This window comes from Callospermophilus lateralis, chromosome 19, assembly GCF_048772815.1.
Source record: "Callospermophilus lateralis isolate mCalLat2 chromosome 19, mCalLat2.hap1, whole genome shotgun sequence".
NCBI classification, from domain to species: Eukaryota; Metazoa; Chordata; class Mammalia; order Rodentia; family Sciuridae; genus Callospermophilus; species Callospermophilus lateralis.
This window is the reverse complement of record NC_135323.1, coordinates 30604229-30621747: the sequence shown is the minus strand read 5'-3', so window position 1 is coordinate 30621747 and position 17519 is coordinate 30604229. Positions and strand designations below refer to the sequence as shown.

Below are 17519 nucleotides of genomic sequence, written 5' to 3'. Positions count from 1 at the left end.
ATGCCCAGAGATTTTTACCTCTCCTCTCCCCTCCAGGTGCCATTCACTCACCTTATTGGGCAAAGTCTCATCAATCTCCTGCTGAAGCTTCTTCTGGACATCAGGGTGGGTGGCCAGTACATGCATAATAAATGAAAGAGTGGTGCTAGTGGTGTCATAGCCAGCCAAAATAAAGATAATAGACTGGGCTGCAATCTCCAGATCAGATAGACCTAAAAGGAGAGGAAAGACAATTTAGTCTAAGTGGGTCCATACACACTTTACCGTTTACATGAACATAAATCAGAATGATGATCCAAAATCCCATGAGGAAAAACTGGAAGAGCAATTCATAATGTTCCTCATTCTCCTTCCCCCCCACCACAAACACAACTGGGTGATTTCAAGGGACAGTATGGATGTCAAACAAACACAGTATTTTTCAAATGTGCCTTGCATATCATGAAAGTTATTTAGCTATAAATAGTGGGTAGCACTCTTCCCCTGGAAAAAAATAAACTTACTCTATCTAGAATGTAGATAGAAGAACCTTGAAAGCATTTGAAATACTGGCATCTTTGCAGGGAAAATAAAGGCCATGACTGACAGAACTATACTGAGCCACAGAGAAATTTTTCTACACAAACTATGGTCCATGGACCAGCAGCATCAACAGCTTCAAGGAGCCTATTAGAAACACAGAATCTCAAGCATTGCTCTAGAGCTACCAAATTGAAATCTGAAATTTCATGAAATATGGTCAACTCTGTTCACAAACTAGCCTAAGAATCATCAGGTAATAGAAGAGCTGGGGCACCAGTCTTCTAAATGGATGATCTCAGGGTGTGCAGAAACTATACAGAGAAAAAACCCCAGAAGAGTAGTGATTAACCGGAGTCTAATGAGTGGTATTAAAATCACACAAGAAAGAATGTATTGATACAAGGCATTAGGCAGAAACCATAGTACAATGGGGTTCGGGGGTGGAATTAACATTGCTTATCAATCTTGGGCTGAATGTCATCTTCCCTAGTACATGTCCCCTCTATTTGCTCAACTTCATAATCATCAAACAGCCTTTGTGATAGAAGGTGTTGTTTCTCTTGACTTTTCTCCTAAAAAGTCACATTCAAGTATTCATCTCATTGATTGGAGAAATGATTAGGATTTGTTGATACTCAAATATCTGAAAGAAACATGGTATACATTCCAACCATGTAATTCATAACAAAAATTAATGCAAAATGAGTGTGAGAAAGATCTACATGGAATTCTCGCTTACAGAAGCTTTCTATGATGCTATTGTAGGAAAACTCAAACCGAGTTTTCCCCACTACTGGCATAAACCCAATGATACTGAAATGAAATTGGATTATAAACTTAAGTTACAACTGTTCAATACAATCTGGTAGCCAGTAACCATATGTGTCTATCTAAATTTAAATTTTAATGAATTAAATCTAAATAACAATAGAAAGTACACTTCTTCAGTAACATTACCTACATGCCAAAAGCTCCATAGCCATGTGTCCAGGGCTTACTTTATGAACAATATTTAGTACTGCCTTCACCACAGAAAGTTGTAGTGGAATCAGGGAGAGGATTACTGTTTAAACCATGTATATGGACTCACATAGAAATATTTATATTGCTCAGTCTACACTAATATATTTTATTCTCATATCTCTGTTGAGACAAAGGATCTAGAAGAAACTACAGCATTAATGGTCACATTACACTTCCAGATTTTGGTTTCTAATACCGTCTCTCACTTAAAGGAGCCAGGGCTTCTGGAAATATGGGTGATTCCAGGCCTGATCAGAGGAAATAGACAAGGAACCTAGAGTTTCTTGCACCAGAAAGCAAGAATGTTCTCCCAAGACAATAAGAGAAAACATATGCAATACTGTGTATGTTTCTACAATGTGGATATATATCATTATATAGGTATCAAAACTGAGAGAATGTACAAACTCAAGAACCCTTATGTTAACCTATGAACTTAGGGGTAAGGTGACTTATCTGTGATGATTCATTGATTATGACAAATATATCATTTTGGTGAGGGGTGTTTGTAATGGGGGCAACATATGAATTTAGAGAAAAAAATGGATATGGGCAATCTCTGTGTCTTCTCAGTTTTGTTATGAAACTAAAACTGCTATAAAATATAGTCAAATTTAACAATCAAAATATAAGATGAGGAAGAGGAGAGGGAGGAGGAACAGAAGGAGAAGGGAGAAGTTGTTAAAAGACTTAAGCCCAAGAGAATTTGACCATCAAAATAAAAAATGATAGCAAGAGAATAAATTCATAGTATATAACATCATACTGACATAAATAAAAATGGAACTCTCTTACAATCTAATACCAACTCATATATGTACAGTAGATGATAGAATGATAAGATAGCAGTTTGTAAACATCATAATAAAAATGCTTTCTATCAAAAAATCATACATGAATGATAAAACTAGTTGGTGAATATATGTTGAGGAACAGGATGCTTACACAGTGCCAGAGGTTTCCCCCACAACATTCTTATGAATTACATGGGAAAAAATTAATATTAATATCAGATGAAGCTAGTGAACACATTTTCACCCAGTACTGCCAGTGACCCTCACCACTAGTGGGACAGTGAACCTCCTGATTGGATGTACAAATGCAAATATCCAGGCAGAGGTTCTGATTCAGTGCATCTGAATGAGGCTGCGAATCAGCATTTGTTCTGATGTCGATGGTAAAAAGAAAACAGACTAACTTCAAGACTGAAATGCTTTCTCCTAGTTTCCCTTCAATTTCTGAGCCTTGTTACACCTGTATGATTCTAGACAGTACATGTGGGCACCATTTACAATATCCAAATGTGTATCTTCCTGCAATTTGGTGGAAATCTATTTTCTCTTTCTAGAGAAATATACACGTTTTCTAATGTGTATATTTTCAGGATAATTTGCTTATTTGAATTTCCCTGTCAATGGACCATGAAACATTCTTGGTTACCTTGGTAGGGCTCCTTGTCTTGGGAATTCTGGGAATCAATCATTAACTGGAGAAAATCAATGCGGTGCTGGAGGCAGAAATGGAAATGGAAATGACTAAATCAGCCATAAATCAGAAGTAAATCTGGAATGTAGCATTTCACCTCCCTTCTTAGAATATGGCTCCTTTAAGTCCAGAAGTCTGTCTAGGTTTGCACAACCCACCAGTGAACAAGACATGCATGTATAAGCCATGGAAAACAGGATATTTTCCTGAGAGAAATCCAATATCTGTTGGTCTTTGCTCCCCCTAATGCTGGGGTTTGTCTCCTTCTCCTGTCACACCTGCTTGCCCAGGAAGTGGTCCTGAACTTCAATTCTTTTAGTTTGCCTTGATTCTTATTCAATGGCCACACTGAATACACTTGGTAGTTTCAAAGATGATTACTAGCTTTTGTTTGTGTATCATCAAATTCTCCACCCATTAGGTACATGATTCAATCTTCAGTGACATGTGGGGATGGCTGTCCTGCCTCCCTGACCTGGAGACATTCTTGTGCCGACCTTCAGGCAAAGCAGAAGGCAAAGCTCGGTTAGCATATCACCTTCATGGTCACTGAAGAGCACGGCCTGATTGTGGACAGGAAACGACTCAGATTTAACATACACATACTTCACCAGGTGCCCAATAGGACCTTCCTTTGAAGAATGTGTCAACTAAGATGTAAAGGGCTTGGAATTGTAATGATTGTTCACCAATCTAAGATTTGAAGAATACTTTTTAACAGTAAAATCATTTTGAAATAGGATTTTTATTTTGACAATTTACTGAATGGGAGGGAAATGATAAGGATTTATTTGAATGATATTTATTTCAAGACATAACATCACATCTATTATTGTATCAAACATTGTCAATCTTACTCATTATCAGTTTGCCTTTTTTAAATTTGATCTTCATTCTAACCAAAATGTAAAAATTCTCCAGTGCAAATCTTAAAGTTTTCCATCAACTTTAAAAAATGTACAGAGGGGCTGGGGAATGAAGCTCAGTGATAACAGTATTTGCCTACATATGAGGCCTTGGGTTCAAACCCCAGCACCACTTAAAAAATTACATGTATATTTATATATGCACAAGTCAGATGTACACAGCAAATAAATGATCAGAAAGCGAACATTGTCATGTCACCACCACCAGGTTTTACCTTTTCTTTATCTTCTAGGCGTTTTTGTTTCATCATCATTACAGCATTTTTAAAAAAATCCAGAACACTTTTTGAAAACCTGCCGACATTTAATGCTTGAAACACTGGTCTAAGGAATGGAAATAGCACTAGAAAGAAAATGAAAGAAAACATAAAGAGAAACCTTGATGAAAAGGCAACATCCCAGGAGCATTGATCATTTTGTAAAAAATACAGAAGACAAAAATCATCAGTTTTCTCAACCAGCAGTCATTCCCTCTGTGGCCAGTACCTGGTGTCTGATTCATGGCTGAGCAAGGGCACTTCATACATGGGGTTGCAGCCACCATAGCAGGGAATCAGTGGCCCCATCAATGCCACTGGACTGAGCAAAGAAAGAGGATTAAATTCCCTGGCCCCTTACCCTTTTGTGTATTGTAATAGGGTCTCTGGGTAAACCAGTCCATAGTCTGTGCTATAATTAATTATGCATTCAAGGAAAGTAGGCAGGATAGTTACAATTTGGCCTATGTTTCTCAGCTGTCAAGAAATGAAACCAGAAATCAATAACAGATGGAAAATCAGGAAACTCAGACAGAAGTGCAAATTAACCATAAAACTTCTAGATACAGTTGTCAAGCATCAAAGATGGTATCCAAAGGCAACTAGAAGTTATTTTTAGGTGAATTAAGGTGAAGACATATTATATCACACTTAGGAGAAGTAGCAAAAGCAACGCTCATAAACATATAGCTACAGATGTATAAGTTTTATAAAAGATAGTTCTCAAGTCAATAGTCTAAGTTAAATCATAAAATGGTGAACAGAGGAAATTAACCAAAAGGCAAGCATGAGGAAGAAAATCATAAAAACCCAAGTAGAAACAAATGAAATAGAAAACAAATAAAATTGACGAAAACCAAAGGTGTCTATAAGTCATCTTACCCCTTTGAAAATATCATAAAAATCGCCAAACCCTTAGCCAGATTGACCAAGAAATACAAAGGGATAACAGTTTCATGTGATGATATTTCCTCTCAGTATGTACTAGAAGGGGGCATCTGGATCAGAAGGTATATCTACTTTTATTTATTTTTGGTACCTTCACACTCTTTTCCAGAATGGTGTACATTTCCACCTACAATGTGTAAGAGAACTTTTTCTCTACATCTAGCCAGCATTTGTTATTTTTTCATTCAGTCTTCCTCTTTTTGATAATGGTCATTCTAACCAGGGTGAGATGATGTCTTATTGTAGTTTTGATTTGCATTTCCCTGACACCAAGTGATATTGAATAGTTTTTTCATGTATTTTTAAGTCATTTGTTTTTGGTTTTTTTTTTTTTTTTTGAGAAATAACTATTTGGAGCATTTTCCTATTTTTAAACTGGATTACTTGGGGGTTTTGGACATTAAGTTTTTAAAAATTTGTTATATTATGGAAATATATATCATTTATAAATGTAATACTCTATAGATATATAAAACATACTTTATATTAATCTATTTTTTTATCTAAATGATTGGAACATCTGTACATCCAGATTTATTTCTACATTATTCTGAATACCTGAGATGTGTATTAAATCTTGGTATCCATCAATGCATGGGATAAAGAAAGTGATATATATATATATATATATATATATATATATATATATATATATATATAAAATATATTATAATATAAAATTTATGTATTTATAATATACATTATAATAAAAAATATGTATACACACACATACATATATGCCCAATGGAACATTCATTCATAAAGAAGAATGAAATCCTGTATTTTGTAGCAAAAAGTGGATGGAATTAGAGGACATTCAGCTTATGGACTAAACTAGACACATCAATACAAGTACCACATGTTCTTTCTCATATGTGGAAGGTAAAATATTTGACCTGAATGTATAATAGTGATTATTAAAGGTTGGGAAGGGTTATGGCAGAAGGTGGATAAAGAAAGGCTGTATTTTATTTGTGTATGCTGTGTACATGTGTTGAGACATCATTCGGAACCGCATTTATTTGCATAATACATACATGTTGATTAAAAAATAAAATAAATATTAAAAAAGAAATGAATGCAATGAATAGCAAGAGAAATGAAAGGAGAAATTACTACTAACATTGGAGACAGATTTTGAAAGAATTCTAACAATTTAATTGAACATATCTTTCTGCAGAAAATCCTTAAAGACGTAAACTATAGAAATTGATTGAGAATTATATATACAACCTGTCTAAAATTGTAAAATGTAACATGATTGCATTAGAAATAGAAAATTATTCACAAATACAAGCTCAGATCTGGATTGTTTTAATAGTAGATTCTATGAAATAAAGAACTAATAACAATTATTCCCAAACACTTCCAAAATTAAAAGAGCATTTCTAAATATATTCTAAAAGGCCAGTATTACCCTAATACTAACACAAAGCAAAGACAACAAGGAAAAGGTTGTGTAATACACCAAATACATGAAATAAAAAGTCAACACAGAGGATTATTTCAATTGATGCAGAAAAAACATTTGATAAAAATCAAAACCAACCCTCCCCCCTGAAAAATAATCCTCAAAACCATTCTTTTGTGATAAAACACTCAACAAATTAGAAATAGGATGAAATTTTGTAAACATGATAAAGGATAGCTATGAAAACTTGTAGCTTAATATTTCACCCCAAATCAAGAACATGACAAGCATCTCTCCTCTCTCACCACTTCTCTTGGAGTATTGCAAGTAATAACAAGTTCACCAGCATTTCAATATGTAAGATCAGTACACAAAAATAAACTGTATTTCTATATACTGTAATAAGCAACCCAAAAGAAAAACTAAGAAGTTAAAAAATAATTCTATATTCAATGTCATTAAAAAGAATAAAATACGTAGGAATCAGTTTAACCAAGGTGCAAGACAAGCACAATAATAACTACAAAATACTGTTGAAATAAAAGAAAGAGGATATACATGACAAGAAAAACATCTCAGGTTTGTGGATCAGAAAACTTAATATTATCCAAATGGAAATAGTATTGAAATTGATTTGCAGATCCTACTGAATTTGAAACAGAATCTTAGCTGGCTTCTTTGAGGAATTGACAAGTTGATTTAAAATTCACATAGAATTCAAAGGGACACAGAATAGCTAAAATGATGTTGAAAAATGAGATTAAAGTTGTAGGACTCACATTTCTTGATTTTAAAACCTACTCCAAAGCAAAAATAAAATGTGGTCCTAGAAGATGGGTAAACATATAGATAAATGGAATAGGAGTCCAGAAATTAACCCACATGTCTATGGCCCATGGAATTTTGAGAAAGGTGCCATGGCCATTGAATGGAGCAGACACTCTTCAAAAACATGGTGCTGAAAGAACTGGATAGCCACATGAAAAAGAATAACATGTTGACTTCACCTGGCCCTGTGTGTGAAACTTAAATTAAAATAGTTGGGTACCCTAAATATAAGAGCTAAACTACAATCTTTAGTAGTAGACCATAAAAAGTGTCTTAAGTCCATATGGTATCAATCGATTCTTAGATTTGATACTTAAAACACAAATAATAAAAGGAAATGACATAAATCATACATCATTTAAATGTAAGTTTCCAAGATCTGTTGAGTTTTTAACATTTATATAAATGGCATCAAATTTCATGCATCTACTCAATTGCTCTCTTTTGAGATCACTACAGCTTTGAGATTAATACATTTTAATATTTTGAAATCCAGCTCATTCATTGTAATGGTTGGGATATGTAGTACCTCCCATGATAGGAATAAACTGCAAAAAATTAAAAACTTTGTGCTTCAATGGACACTATCAAGAAAGTAAAAAGATATCTATAGAATAGGAAAAACATGTTACAAATCATAATCTGGTAAGAAACTGTGTAAAGAATATATGAAGAAGTATTTTTTCAATTAAATTATTTAAAAATTATTTTTTTCTTTTATTTTTAATTTGTTCCAATTAGTTATACATGATAGTAGAATGCATTTTGACACATTGTACACAAATGGAGCACAAGATTTCCTTCCTCTGGTTGTACATGGTACAGACTCACATCAGTAAAATTCTTAAACTTCAAAACAAAAAGACAAATGCTTCAGGTTTTTGTGGGCAAAAGATATAGATAGATAATCTTAAAAATAGTGAATCTGACTTATCTTTCCTATGTACATAGATAAACATCCCATAGTGAATCTCCACATCATGTACATACACAAGCCTGGGATCCTAATTAGAATAAGGTATACTTTATGTTTTTATAAATATGTCATGCATATCTAAAAAGAACAAATAAAAAGTGATTAACATTGCTTGTTATCAGTAACCAACAGGAAAATGCAAATCAAAACCTCATAAGACGCCATCTCACATCCACTACAATGTCTAAAATAAGAGATGGAAACAGGAAGTATTAGGAAATAAGTGAAGTAATTGGAAACTTCATGCATTTTTGGTAAGAATATTAAATGGTACAGCTATTATGGAAAACACTGACAGAAGTACTTTGTAAGGCAGAAATTTCACTCCTGAGTATGCACTCAGATGAAATTGAGAACTAGAGTTCACAAACAAGTTCCACACTAATGTTCATAATGGCAACATTCATAATAGCCAAAAGGTGGAAATAACATAAATTTCTATCAACTGATAACTAAATTGTAGTATATCTATACAATGGAATATTATTTGGCCATAAACATGAAGTACTGATATATATTTTACTTAGAAACAGAATGCTAAATGATATCACTTTGCATCTCAAAAAACCACATATTACATGTCTCCGATTTTATAATGTATACATCATATGCAAAGCTAAAGAGATAGAAAATAGAGTAGTGTTTGTTTAGGGTAAATAATTTTGAAAGCTGACAGTTAAAAGATAATGAGTTTTCTGAGTTTTGACAATGGTGATGGCTGCATGTATCATTTAACCTGCTAAAAATTATGGAATTTTACATTTTAAGGAATCATATAGTATGTATATCTTAATGAAGTTGTTATTTTAAAAGAAAAAAAGAAACAGTAATCCACATACTAATTATAAGCAAAAATGTTTGGAGGACATCCGAACCAAGGACGTTCTTGGCTTTTTTCACAAATGGATCTTGTGGATTGTTGAGGGAATTGACATTAACTCCAAAGGAGGTGCTAACGATCACATCCATGTTGTAGCTCCCCAAAATTCTGAGTAGAGAAAGAAATGTAAAATTTTAATCTGTACTGCTTTACTCTCCTACTACACATGCTGGAAGAAGTGATATGAGCACATTCACACACTGTCAGAAATATCTGTTGATCAAATGACTAGTCCATGCTCCTATCAAATGCCATGAGGCAGCTGCCCCTGGGCCAGGGGAGTTAGGGACACTAGGGTAGTGAGCTCAAGGAGTTCAGTCACAGAGAGACAGACACCCTTAATCAGACAAATTACATCAGTGAGTGGAGTGTAGATGATAAAAGTGATTAAGTACAGAGCATCAGCAGGACCAGGGTGTTATAACTGACTCCTGCTAGGGGATCCAAGATAGGTGACCTTGACCTAGGCCCTGCCTAAGCACAGTCTGTGCAGAGCTGATTCCTCACTAACACATCACATAACAGCAACACCCTGTTCTGAGAGGCAGAAACATTGGCCCCCCTTCTCTGCACCCACTGCTACTGCTCCCGAGAGGTCCTGCCTCCAGGACCCAAGGTGGCCCCAAGGGCAGAATCTCGCAAAAGGGAATGAGTAAGAATATCCTCAGTTAAAACATTGAAAATCTCCTAAAATGTACTTGAATGAGCTCACAACTTGGTGAACATATTCTCTCAGATTTCCCAAGACAGTATCGGTGCTTGTTCATCGGTCAAAATAACCCATTTTATACAACAAATGATATGGTCGTTGTAATCCATATCCTTTCAGGACCTTATCTCTTTTGAGACTGGAGGAAGAAGTGGTGAGAATATTTCATATTTTGTATTTTGCTGACATTCTCAGTGCAACCATGAAGAGATTTGTTGTTCCATAGCCGGCATTGTAACTTTCTTTTTAAAATTTTTTTAAATAATTTTTTTAGTTGTAGAGGACAGCATGCATTTATTTTATCAGTTTATTTTTATGTGGTGCTGAGGATCGAACTCAGTGCCATACACATGCTAGGCAAATGTTCTGCCACTGAGCTACAACCCTAGCCCTGCGTTATATCTTTCTATCCCTGCTCAGTAGGTACCAGAAACTTCCCCCCATCCAACATTCCCTAGTCTCTACCCTCAACTTCTGAGTGATCATGTTCTTCATTGTAAAACATGTGTTTTGACTTACATAATATCCACATTGATGATCAAGCAGATAAGCTAATTTTGTTTTTGTGCACAGATGTTCCAGGACCCTGCCTCATCCTAGGAGCCTCTCCTCCTTGGGTGGCCCATTGTGGTTGTGACACCCCCACACTTACTTTTGTCTGGTCAGGGGTGTAGCTCAACAGTGGTAATTTCAGTTCCCTGGCAGGCTGCTGGAAGGTCTTAAAACAGCTCAGAACCCCAGAGCTGCCTGCTACTTACTCCTTCATAGTGACAGGCTTGCCTTTCTTCACTTCCTGGCTCAGGTACTTCACCAATGCGTCTCCATATTGGTTAACGATGGGGAACATCTAAGAACAAACACAACTCCAACCACAGTTAGAAGAGAATCGAGTCCCCAAGGTTCTGGTTTTCCCAGGATTACAAAGTATGAGATATTTATAATGAATCAAATAATAACTCTTCTAGGACATAAAGACAAAAGGTGATTTGAAATTTTTAATTAGTTCTTTTTATTTATACATAACAATATTTCCTTTTGAAATAATTATAAAAGCATGGAAAAAGAATTTGTTCTAACTCAGCCCCAATACTTCCCCTTTCTCTCCTCTCTTCCTTCCCTCTGTTCCCTTCCTTCTACTCTATTGATCTTTCTGATATTTACTTTTAGTTTTATTTAATTAGGAATTTCAAACTTAGTGGAATATTCTTTGGAAAACGATGATGTTCTCACGTATGTTCCATCCCCAAATCCTTATTTAAGTTTCTAATTAAAGTCCTCTTAGTTTATTACCTCCTTGAGTTTCCCACTGGAGAACACTGGTGACAGCAAGACTCGAAGTCTCTTCCACTCTTCATCCCTTGCTGCAAAGAGAGCTTTTTGCATAAATCCCAGGGGCACAACTGCCTGAAGTTCACAAAGAAAAAGACATTTTGTGTGAGGTATGTTTTGAAGTCTCCACATTGTAGAGAACTTGTTAAACAGGCATCAGTTTTTTTAATCAGTTATTTACTGAGTGTCTACTAGGGGGAAGGCCCTGTGCTAGATGCTCCATAAACTTTTATCCCAAATTCCTCTTCTCTTGTGAGGGTAGAGGTGGTACCCAGGCACCAGATGCATGTTCAGTATTTATATTACAGCTGTTGTGTAAATACAAAGGCCCCTCATGGTAGGTAAACTGTTCTCCCAGGGGACAGAGAGCATTATGACCTAGGGCATCCTACACAGGCAGCACAGGAAAGAAATGATTGATGACGGTCATCCAGATAACCTTGGAAAACTAGGTTGCCCAGACCAGTTATGCTTTTCCATGTATGTACAGCATGAATATCTTGCAAGGGATGCCAGGATATAGCCACTTAAAAATAGTAACTAATAACTTAAAAGATTAGGAACTTCTCAATTCTGAAAAAATAATGCAATTATATGGAAGTACTTTTTTTGAATCATCCCCCACTACACACACATGGAGGGACAGAAGGAAAAGGAAAGATAATTATGTTTCCCAGCTTGAGACTGGCCTGTCAATCCAACCTGCTCAAAGCTGTCATTCAGCTTCCAATACTGTGTTTTGTTTATAAAGGTATACATCCAGTGCTCATTCATGATGAAAGCTCAAAACACTAGGAAGAAAAAAAAAACTTCTTCAATCTTAAAGAGACTCTATATACTAAAAAACCCAACACCAACAACAAAGACCTTCAGCTAACATAACATTTACCGGTGAAATGGTGAATCTATTCTCCTAAGATCAGTAACAATTTAAAGTTTTCTACTTTTATCATTCTTATCCAATATTACCATACTCTAAATCCTTACTGGAGCAATGGGACAATGTTTTTAAAAAGGCATGTAAATTGGAAATGAAAGAACCTGAAGTGACCCTGTCTTCAGGGGACAAAATTATCAATGTGGAAAATCTCAAAGAATATCTTAAAACTTCTAGAACTAAAAAATAGGTTCACCAGTGTTGTAAGATACAGTATTAACATGCAAAAACAAGCTGCATTTCTATATAACAACAAGGAAAATGTGAAAAAACATTAAAAACACAATACTATTCGCTGTCACTCCAAAGAAAATGAGACATATTAGGAACAGACATAAAAACAAATACAGGATTGCTATGCTGGAAACAATAAAATGTTGATCAAAGATATTAAAGAAAATCTCAAGCAATGGAGAAGCATAACATGGATTGAAAGATTTAACCCAAGAAAGATACAGATTTTCTCCAAATTAATCTATCGATTTGATTGAATTCTTATCAAAATCTCACCAAATGGGTTTTTGCAGACAAACTTATTCTGAATTTGTATGAAAAATTAAGGGACCAACATAAATAAAGTGGGAGGGCTGGGGAAGTGGCTCAAGCAGTAGCGTGCTCGCCTGGCATGCGTGCAGCCCAGGTTCGATCCTCAGCACCACATACAAATAAAGATGTTGTGTCCGCCGAAAACTAAAAAATAAATATTAAAAAAATATCTCTCTCTCTCTCTCTCTAAAAATAAATAAATAAATAAATAAAGTGGGAGTGAAACAGACAAACTGAGTCAGTCTTAGCAGGTTAACAAACATAACAAAAATTTAGGAGTTAAACAGTACGATAGTCTCTAATGCTAACTTAACACACCAGGAGACAGGAGTGTGAGAAGTCAGCTCAGCATTCGGAGGCTATGAAGTCATCAGAAAAACCAACAAGCCAGAGGCAAAGACCAGGTCATTACAATAAAACACACTGAGAGAGGCCACTAGTCTGCCCTGTTCTGATAATAATACTACGGACTCCCCCAGATGAGGTGTCATATCTTTTTGAACTAAGGGGCAAATGCATGCATAGAAAAGTTAAGATGGTAACTTCTTGGTTAAAATATATATATATATATATATATATATATATATATATATATATATATATATATATATTTGTAGATGGACACAATATTTTTATTTTATTTGTTTGGGTTTTTTTATGTGGTGCAGGGGACTCAACCCAGCACTTTACACATGTTAAGCAAGCACTCTACCACTGAACCCCACAACCCTGGCCCCAAGATGATAACATATTTTTTCCTTTGCTTTATTAACATAGTCACCATCCCCCAAGGTAGGTACTTAAAATAGTTATGAGACTCATTGCAACAAAAAACACAATGGAGAGAAGAGCACAGGCACAACTAAAATGAAACAGAGTGAGAAATAGACACACTCTATCAGCCCAAATGGATGCTTGACAATGGTGAAAACAGAATGATCAGAGGGAGGACAGTCTTTCTAAAGATGGTACTGAAACAACTGGACAGCCACAGGCCAACAAAACAAGACAACAACAACAAATGAACCCTCACCGTGTCTTACAATGAGCATGACATAGATCATAGGTTTTTATGTAAATTGTAAAGTCTATAACTTTTAGGAGAGGAACAAGAACAACATAGAAGTCAGAGGCAAATCTTTTCATGTATTAGCCTCCCCCATAAAAGACAATATTTGCTCTTATGGAGACCCTGTTAAGAGGAAAAGACAAGTGACCCATCAGGACTTTAAAAGACTAGCAAGAGGGAGCCTTGGGGAACACTGTATCCTGAGAAAGCTGGTGATTATATGGATTTATCCACAGCAGCAACTTTGCCCAAATGTACATAGGCACACATGTACACGGTCACATAAAACTGGTGAAATCTAAATAACTTCTGTGGATTGTATCAATGTCAATTTCTGGTTACTCTAGTAACAGGAATAAACTACATTCAGAGATAAGTAATATGATATTCAAAGCATGTCAATTGGTAAAAACAGAAGAAAAGTTATATGAACCCCCCTGAACAGTTTTGGAGCAAATTTCTGTGAAGCTGTGATTACTCAAGACACAAATTTAATCAATAAATATTTGTATTTTTTAAAATGACCTGAACATACACTTCACACAAAATGACATACACTCAATCAACAAATATATGAAAAACTATTCATCACCTCTAGCAATCAGAGAAATGCAAATCAAAACCACTATCATGTCACTCCAGTCAGAATGGCTATTACTATGAAGATAAACAACAATGAATGTTGGCGAGCATGGGGAGAAAAAGGCACAGTCATACATTGTTGGTGGGATTGCAAATTGGTGCAGCCAATATGGAAAGTAGTATGGAGATTCCTTGGAAATCTAGAAATGGAACCATTTGTTGACCCAGCTATCCCTCTCCTTGGTCTATACCCAAAGGACTTAAAATCAGCATACTACAGGGACAAAGCCACATCAGTGTTTATAGCAGCACAATTCACAATAGCTAAACTGTGGAACCAACCTAGATGCTCTTCAGTGGATGAATGGATAAAAAAAGGGGGGGGGGATATATACACAATGGAATTTTACTCCACAATAAAAGAGAATGAAATCATGGAGTTTGTAGGTAAATGGATGGCATTGGAGAAGATAATGCTAAGTGAAGTTAACCAATCCCCCAAAAAACAAATGCTCAAATGTTTTCACTGATATAAGGAAGCTGATTCATAGTGGGTTAGGGAAGGGGAGCATAGAGGGTTAGGGAAGGGGAGCATGGGCTGAGGGGTTGGAGGAAAAGTAAAGGCGCGGGGTTAGCAAAAATGATGGAATGTGATACACATCATTATCCAATGTACATGTATGAAGACATGAATTGGTGTCAACATACTTTATATACAACCATAGATATGAAAAATTGTGTTACATATGTGTAATAAGAATTGTAATGCACTATGCTGTCATTTATTTTTTTAAAAAATCAATAAAAAAAAGAAAAAAGAAATTTAAAAAATGAATACTTACCGGCCGATTTGTAAAAACAGAATAATGTTCTTTCACCAGCACTGTTTTGATCATCTCTGGATCCGTAATAACCAACACAGGCTGTTGACCATCATACAATCTGTGTTGGGAAAGAAGAGCTCATTAAACCTACTAAGCCATATTCTTCAGTTAGAGCAACACCCAGGAATACAAACTGATATTCCATAATTCATATGCCTGACTGAAGAATTCACAGTGACACTAGATACAAGTTCAAGGTAGGTGATGACACACAACGAGATTCTGGCCATATGAAATGAAGGTCATGTAACTGAAGCAGGGAAGAGATATTTAAAGATGAAAAAAATTCTTTATAAGAAGAGCCTGGTCGGAGATATCTAAATGGTGCGTACATGTTTTCTATCTCATTCTCCAATAATTTTTGTTTTAAAAAATATTTCATAATCAGTGCAGTTTTAACCTGCACTTCTCTAATTGCTAGATATGTTGAACATTTTTCATATATTCATTGATAGTTTGTATTTCTTCTTTTGAGAAGGGTCTGCTCAGTTCTTTTGACCATTTATTGATTGGGTTATTTGAATTTTTGGTGTTAAGCTTATCGGGTTGTTTGTATAGTGTGAATATTAACACCATAAATTAAGGGCAGGAGGCAAAGATTTTATCCACTTCTGAAGGTTCTCTTTTTATGCTTTAATTGTTTCTTCTGATGTGAAAGGATATTAATTAGAGAAAAATGGACAAGTAAATTATTAAGTTCTTACAAGTGTTTAAGATGTAAGAGACAGCTGGAGTTGTATCAGTGGGGACTCAGTGGGGACTCAGCCCTGTATGCTCTTTCCACTCAACAACATGGCCTTTATGAGCCATGCCAGTTAGGCAGGATGATGTTGCCAGCTCTGCAGTTTTGAGGACTTGATGAGAGAATATGAAGAGGGAGGAAGAGGCAAAGCCATCTCCCACTTGCTTATAGAACACAAGAACTACAATGATACCTCTGGAGCTGCTTTCACCAAGCATTATTAAGAAAATGGCTTCTGAAATTAGCTGATTTCACCCTAGCCAATTATGAAGTACACAAGGTCATGGGAACACAGTGGTTTAAAGTGTACTGGCCATCCATTCATCAAAGTCAGTAGAATGAGGTAGGCAGAGAAATCCCTGTGTACACTTCTATTGAAAACTCCTAATTGACAGGGAAAAACAAATGAAATCCCCAAGACTTTACACTTGCAGAGAAAGTTAAAATAAAAGAAAGCAGAGGTCAAATCATTTCCCAATCTGTTCATCTCTCTCTCAGCTTTTCTTTCAAATGTACATAATAACCCCCAAATTTATATAAAGGTCACTTTTATTCAATGTGGCAATCTTCAAAGGAGATAAAGCCATGCACATTTTAGAAAGGTCTGACTTGATGCCTCCTATGCAGTATTAAAGGCTCCTAATGAAGAAAAAATGGAAAAGGGGGTAGAGGCTGGGCACTGGAGAGAAGGTGAGGCCAAGAGTTTTTGGGTCATCAGAGACTGAGAAAAGTCAGAAGTATGACTGACATTCTTGGCTATGAACCTTGACACCTGGTGAAATATGGGACCCTTGGCAGGAGGAGGAGCCTCTAAAAGCTTTATGATAATTAATTCCTAGTAATAGCTCTGGGCTGGCATTGTCCTCTTGCCCTGGAGTGCCTCATCCAACAAGTCTACCCAAGGGAAGTTTCCAAAATACTCACCCCCACATTTTCCCATACTTTTCGTGACATTGGACGTCATACTGCCAAAAACCCTGGGTGGAGAAACAAGAGAATTTTATTGTTATTTTCAAAATATTGAACCCTGCTTCTAATTCAGGAACCAATGATTCCAATCCCTTGAAATCAGATTGAAATACGGTCCATCACTGTCAGTTAGAGGGAAGCTCTTATTCTAAGACATCCAAAGGCAAAGAAGAGAAAATAAATGGGATATTAGTGTTGAGAGCCACAGTTTAGTCGGAATGATGCCTGGCATTTTGCTAGAGGGAATGGTTGAAAGGTGACCCTTCTCTGGGATTAGGGTGGCTCCAGGATTAAGGCAGATCCTGCTGGGATTAGGGCACTCACTACTTTGGATTTCCCATTGAGTTCTCTCGCAGGGTTCAGAGAGAATTGGCTGCGTGGAGGCCAATGGAGGGAGTGTGTTCCCGGGAAGTGTGTGTAGAGTGCTGGTGAGAGTTCGGGAATAAAGAGTTGCTTGTTGAACCTACAAGGCTTTGTGGTGGCTCAGTTAATTTGT

The 17519-nt window shown here is 35.9% G+C and overlaps 1 protein-coding gene across 1 annotated transcript in view; it reads right to left on the bottom strand.

The window, feature by feature from the left end:
- Window positions 1-17519, bottom strand: part of LOC143384889 (cytochrome P450 3A9-like) — a 34884-nt gene that overhangs the window by 4995 nt on the left and 12370 nt on the right. Inside the window, exons 3-10 of the mRNA XM_076840067.1 lie at window positions 16979-17031; window positions 15271-15370; window positions 11256-11369; window positions 10724-10812; window positions 9216-9364; window positions 4172-4299; window positions 2986-3052; window positions 52-212 (exon numbers count right to left, since the gene is read on the bottom strand). Coding sequence (XP_076696182.1) covers window positions 52-212; window positions 2986-3052; window positions 4172-4299; window positions 9216-9364; window positions 10724-10812; window positions 11256-11369; window positions 15271-15370; window positions 16979-17031 — 861 coding nt within the window. The remainder of the gene's footprint in view (window positions 1-51; window positions 213-2985; window positions 3053-4171; window positions 4300-9215; window positions 9365-10723; window positions 10813-11255; window positions 11370-15270; window positions 15371-16978; window positions 17032-17519) is intronic.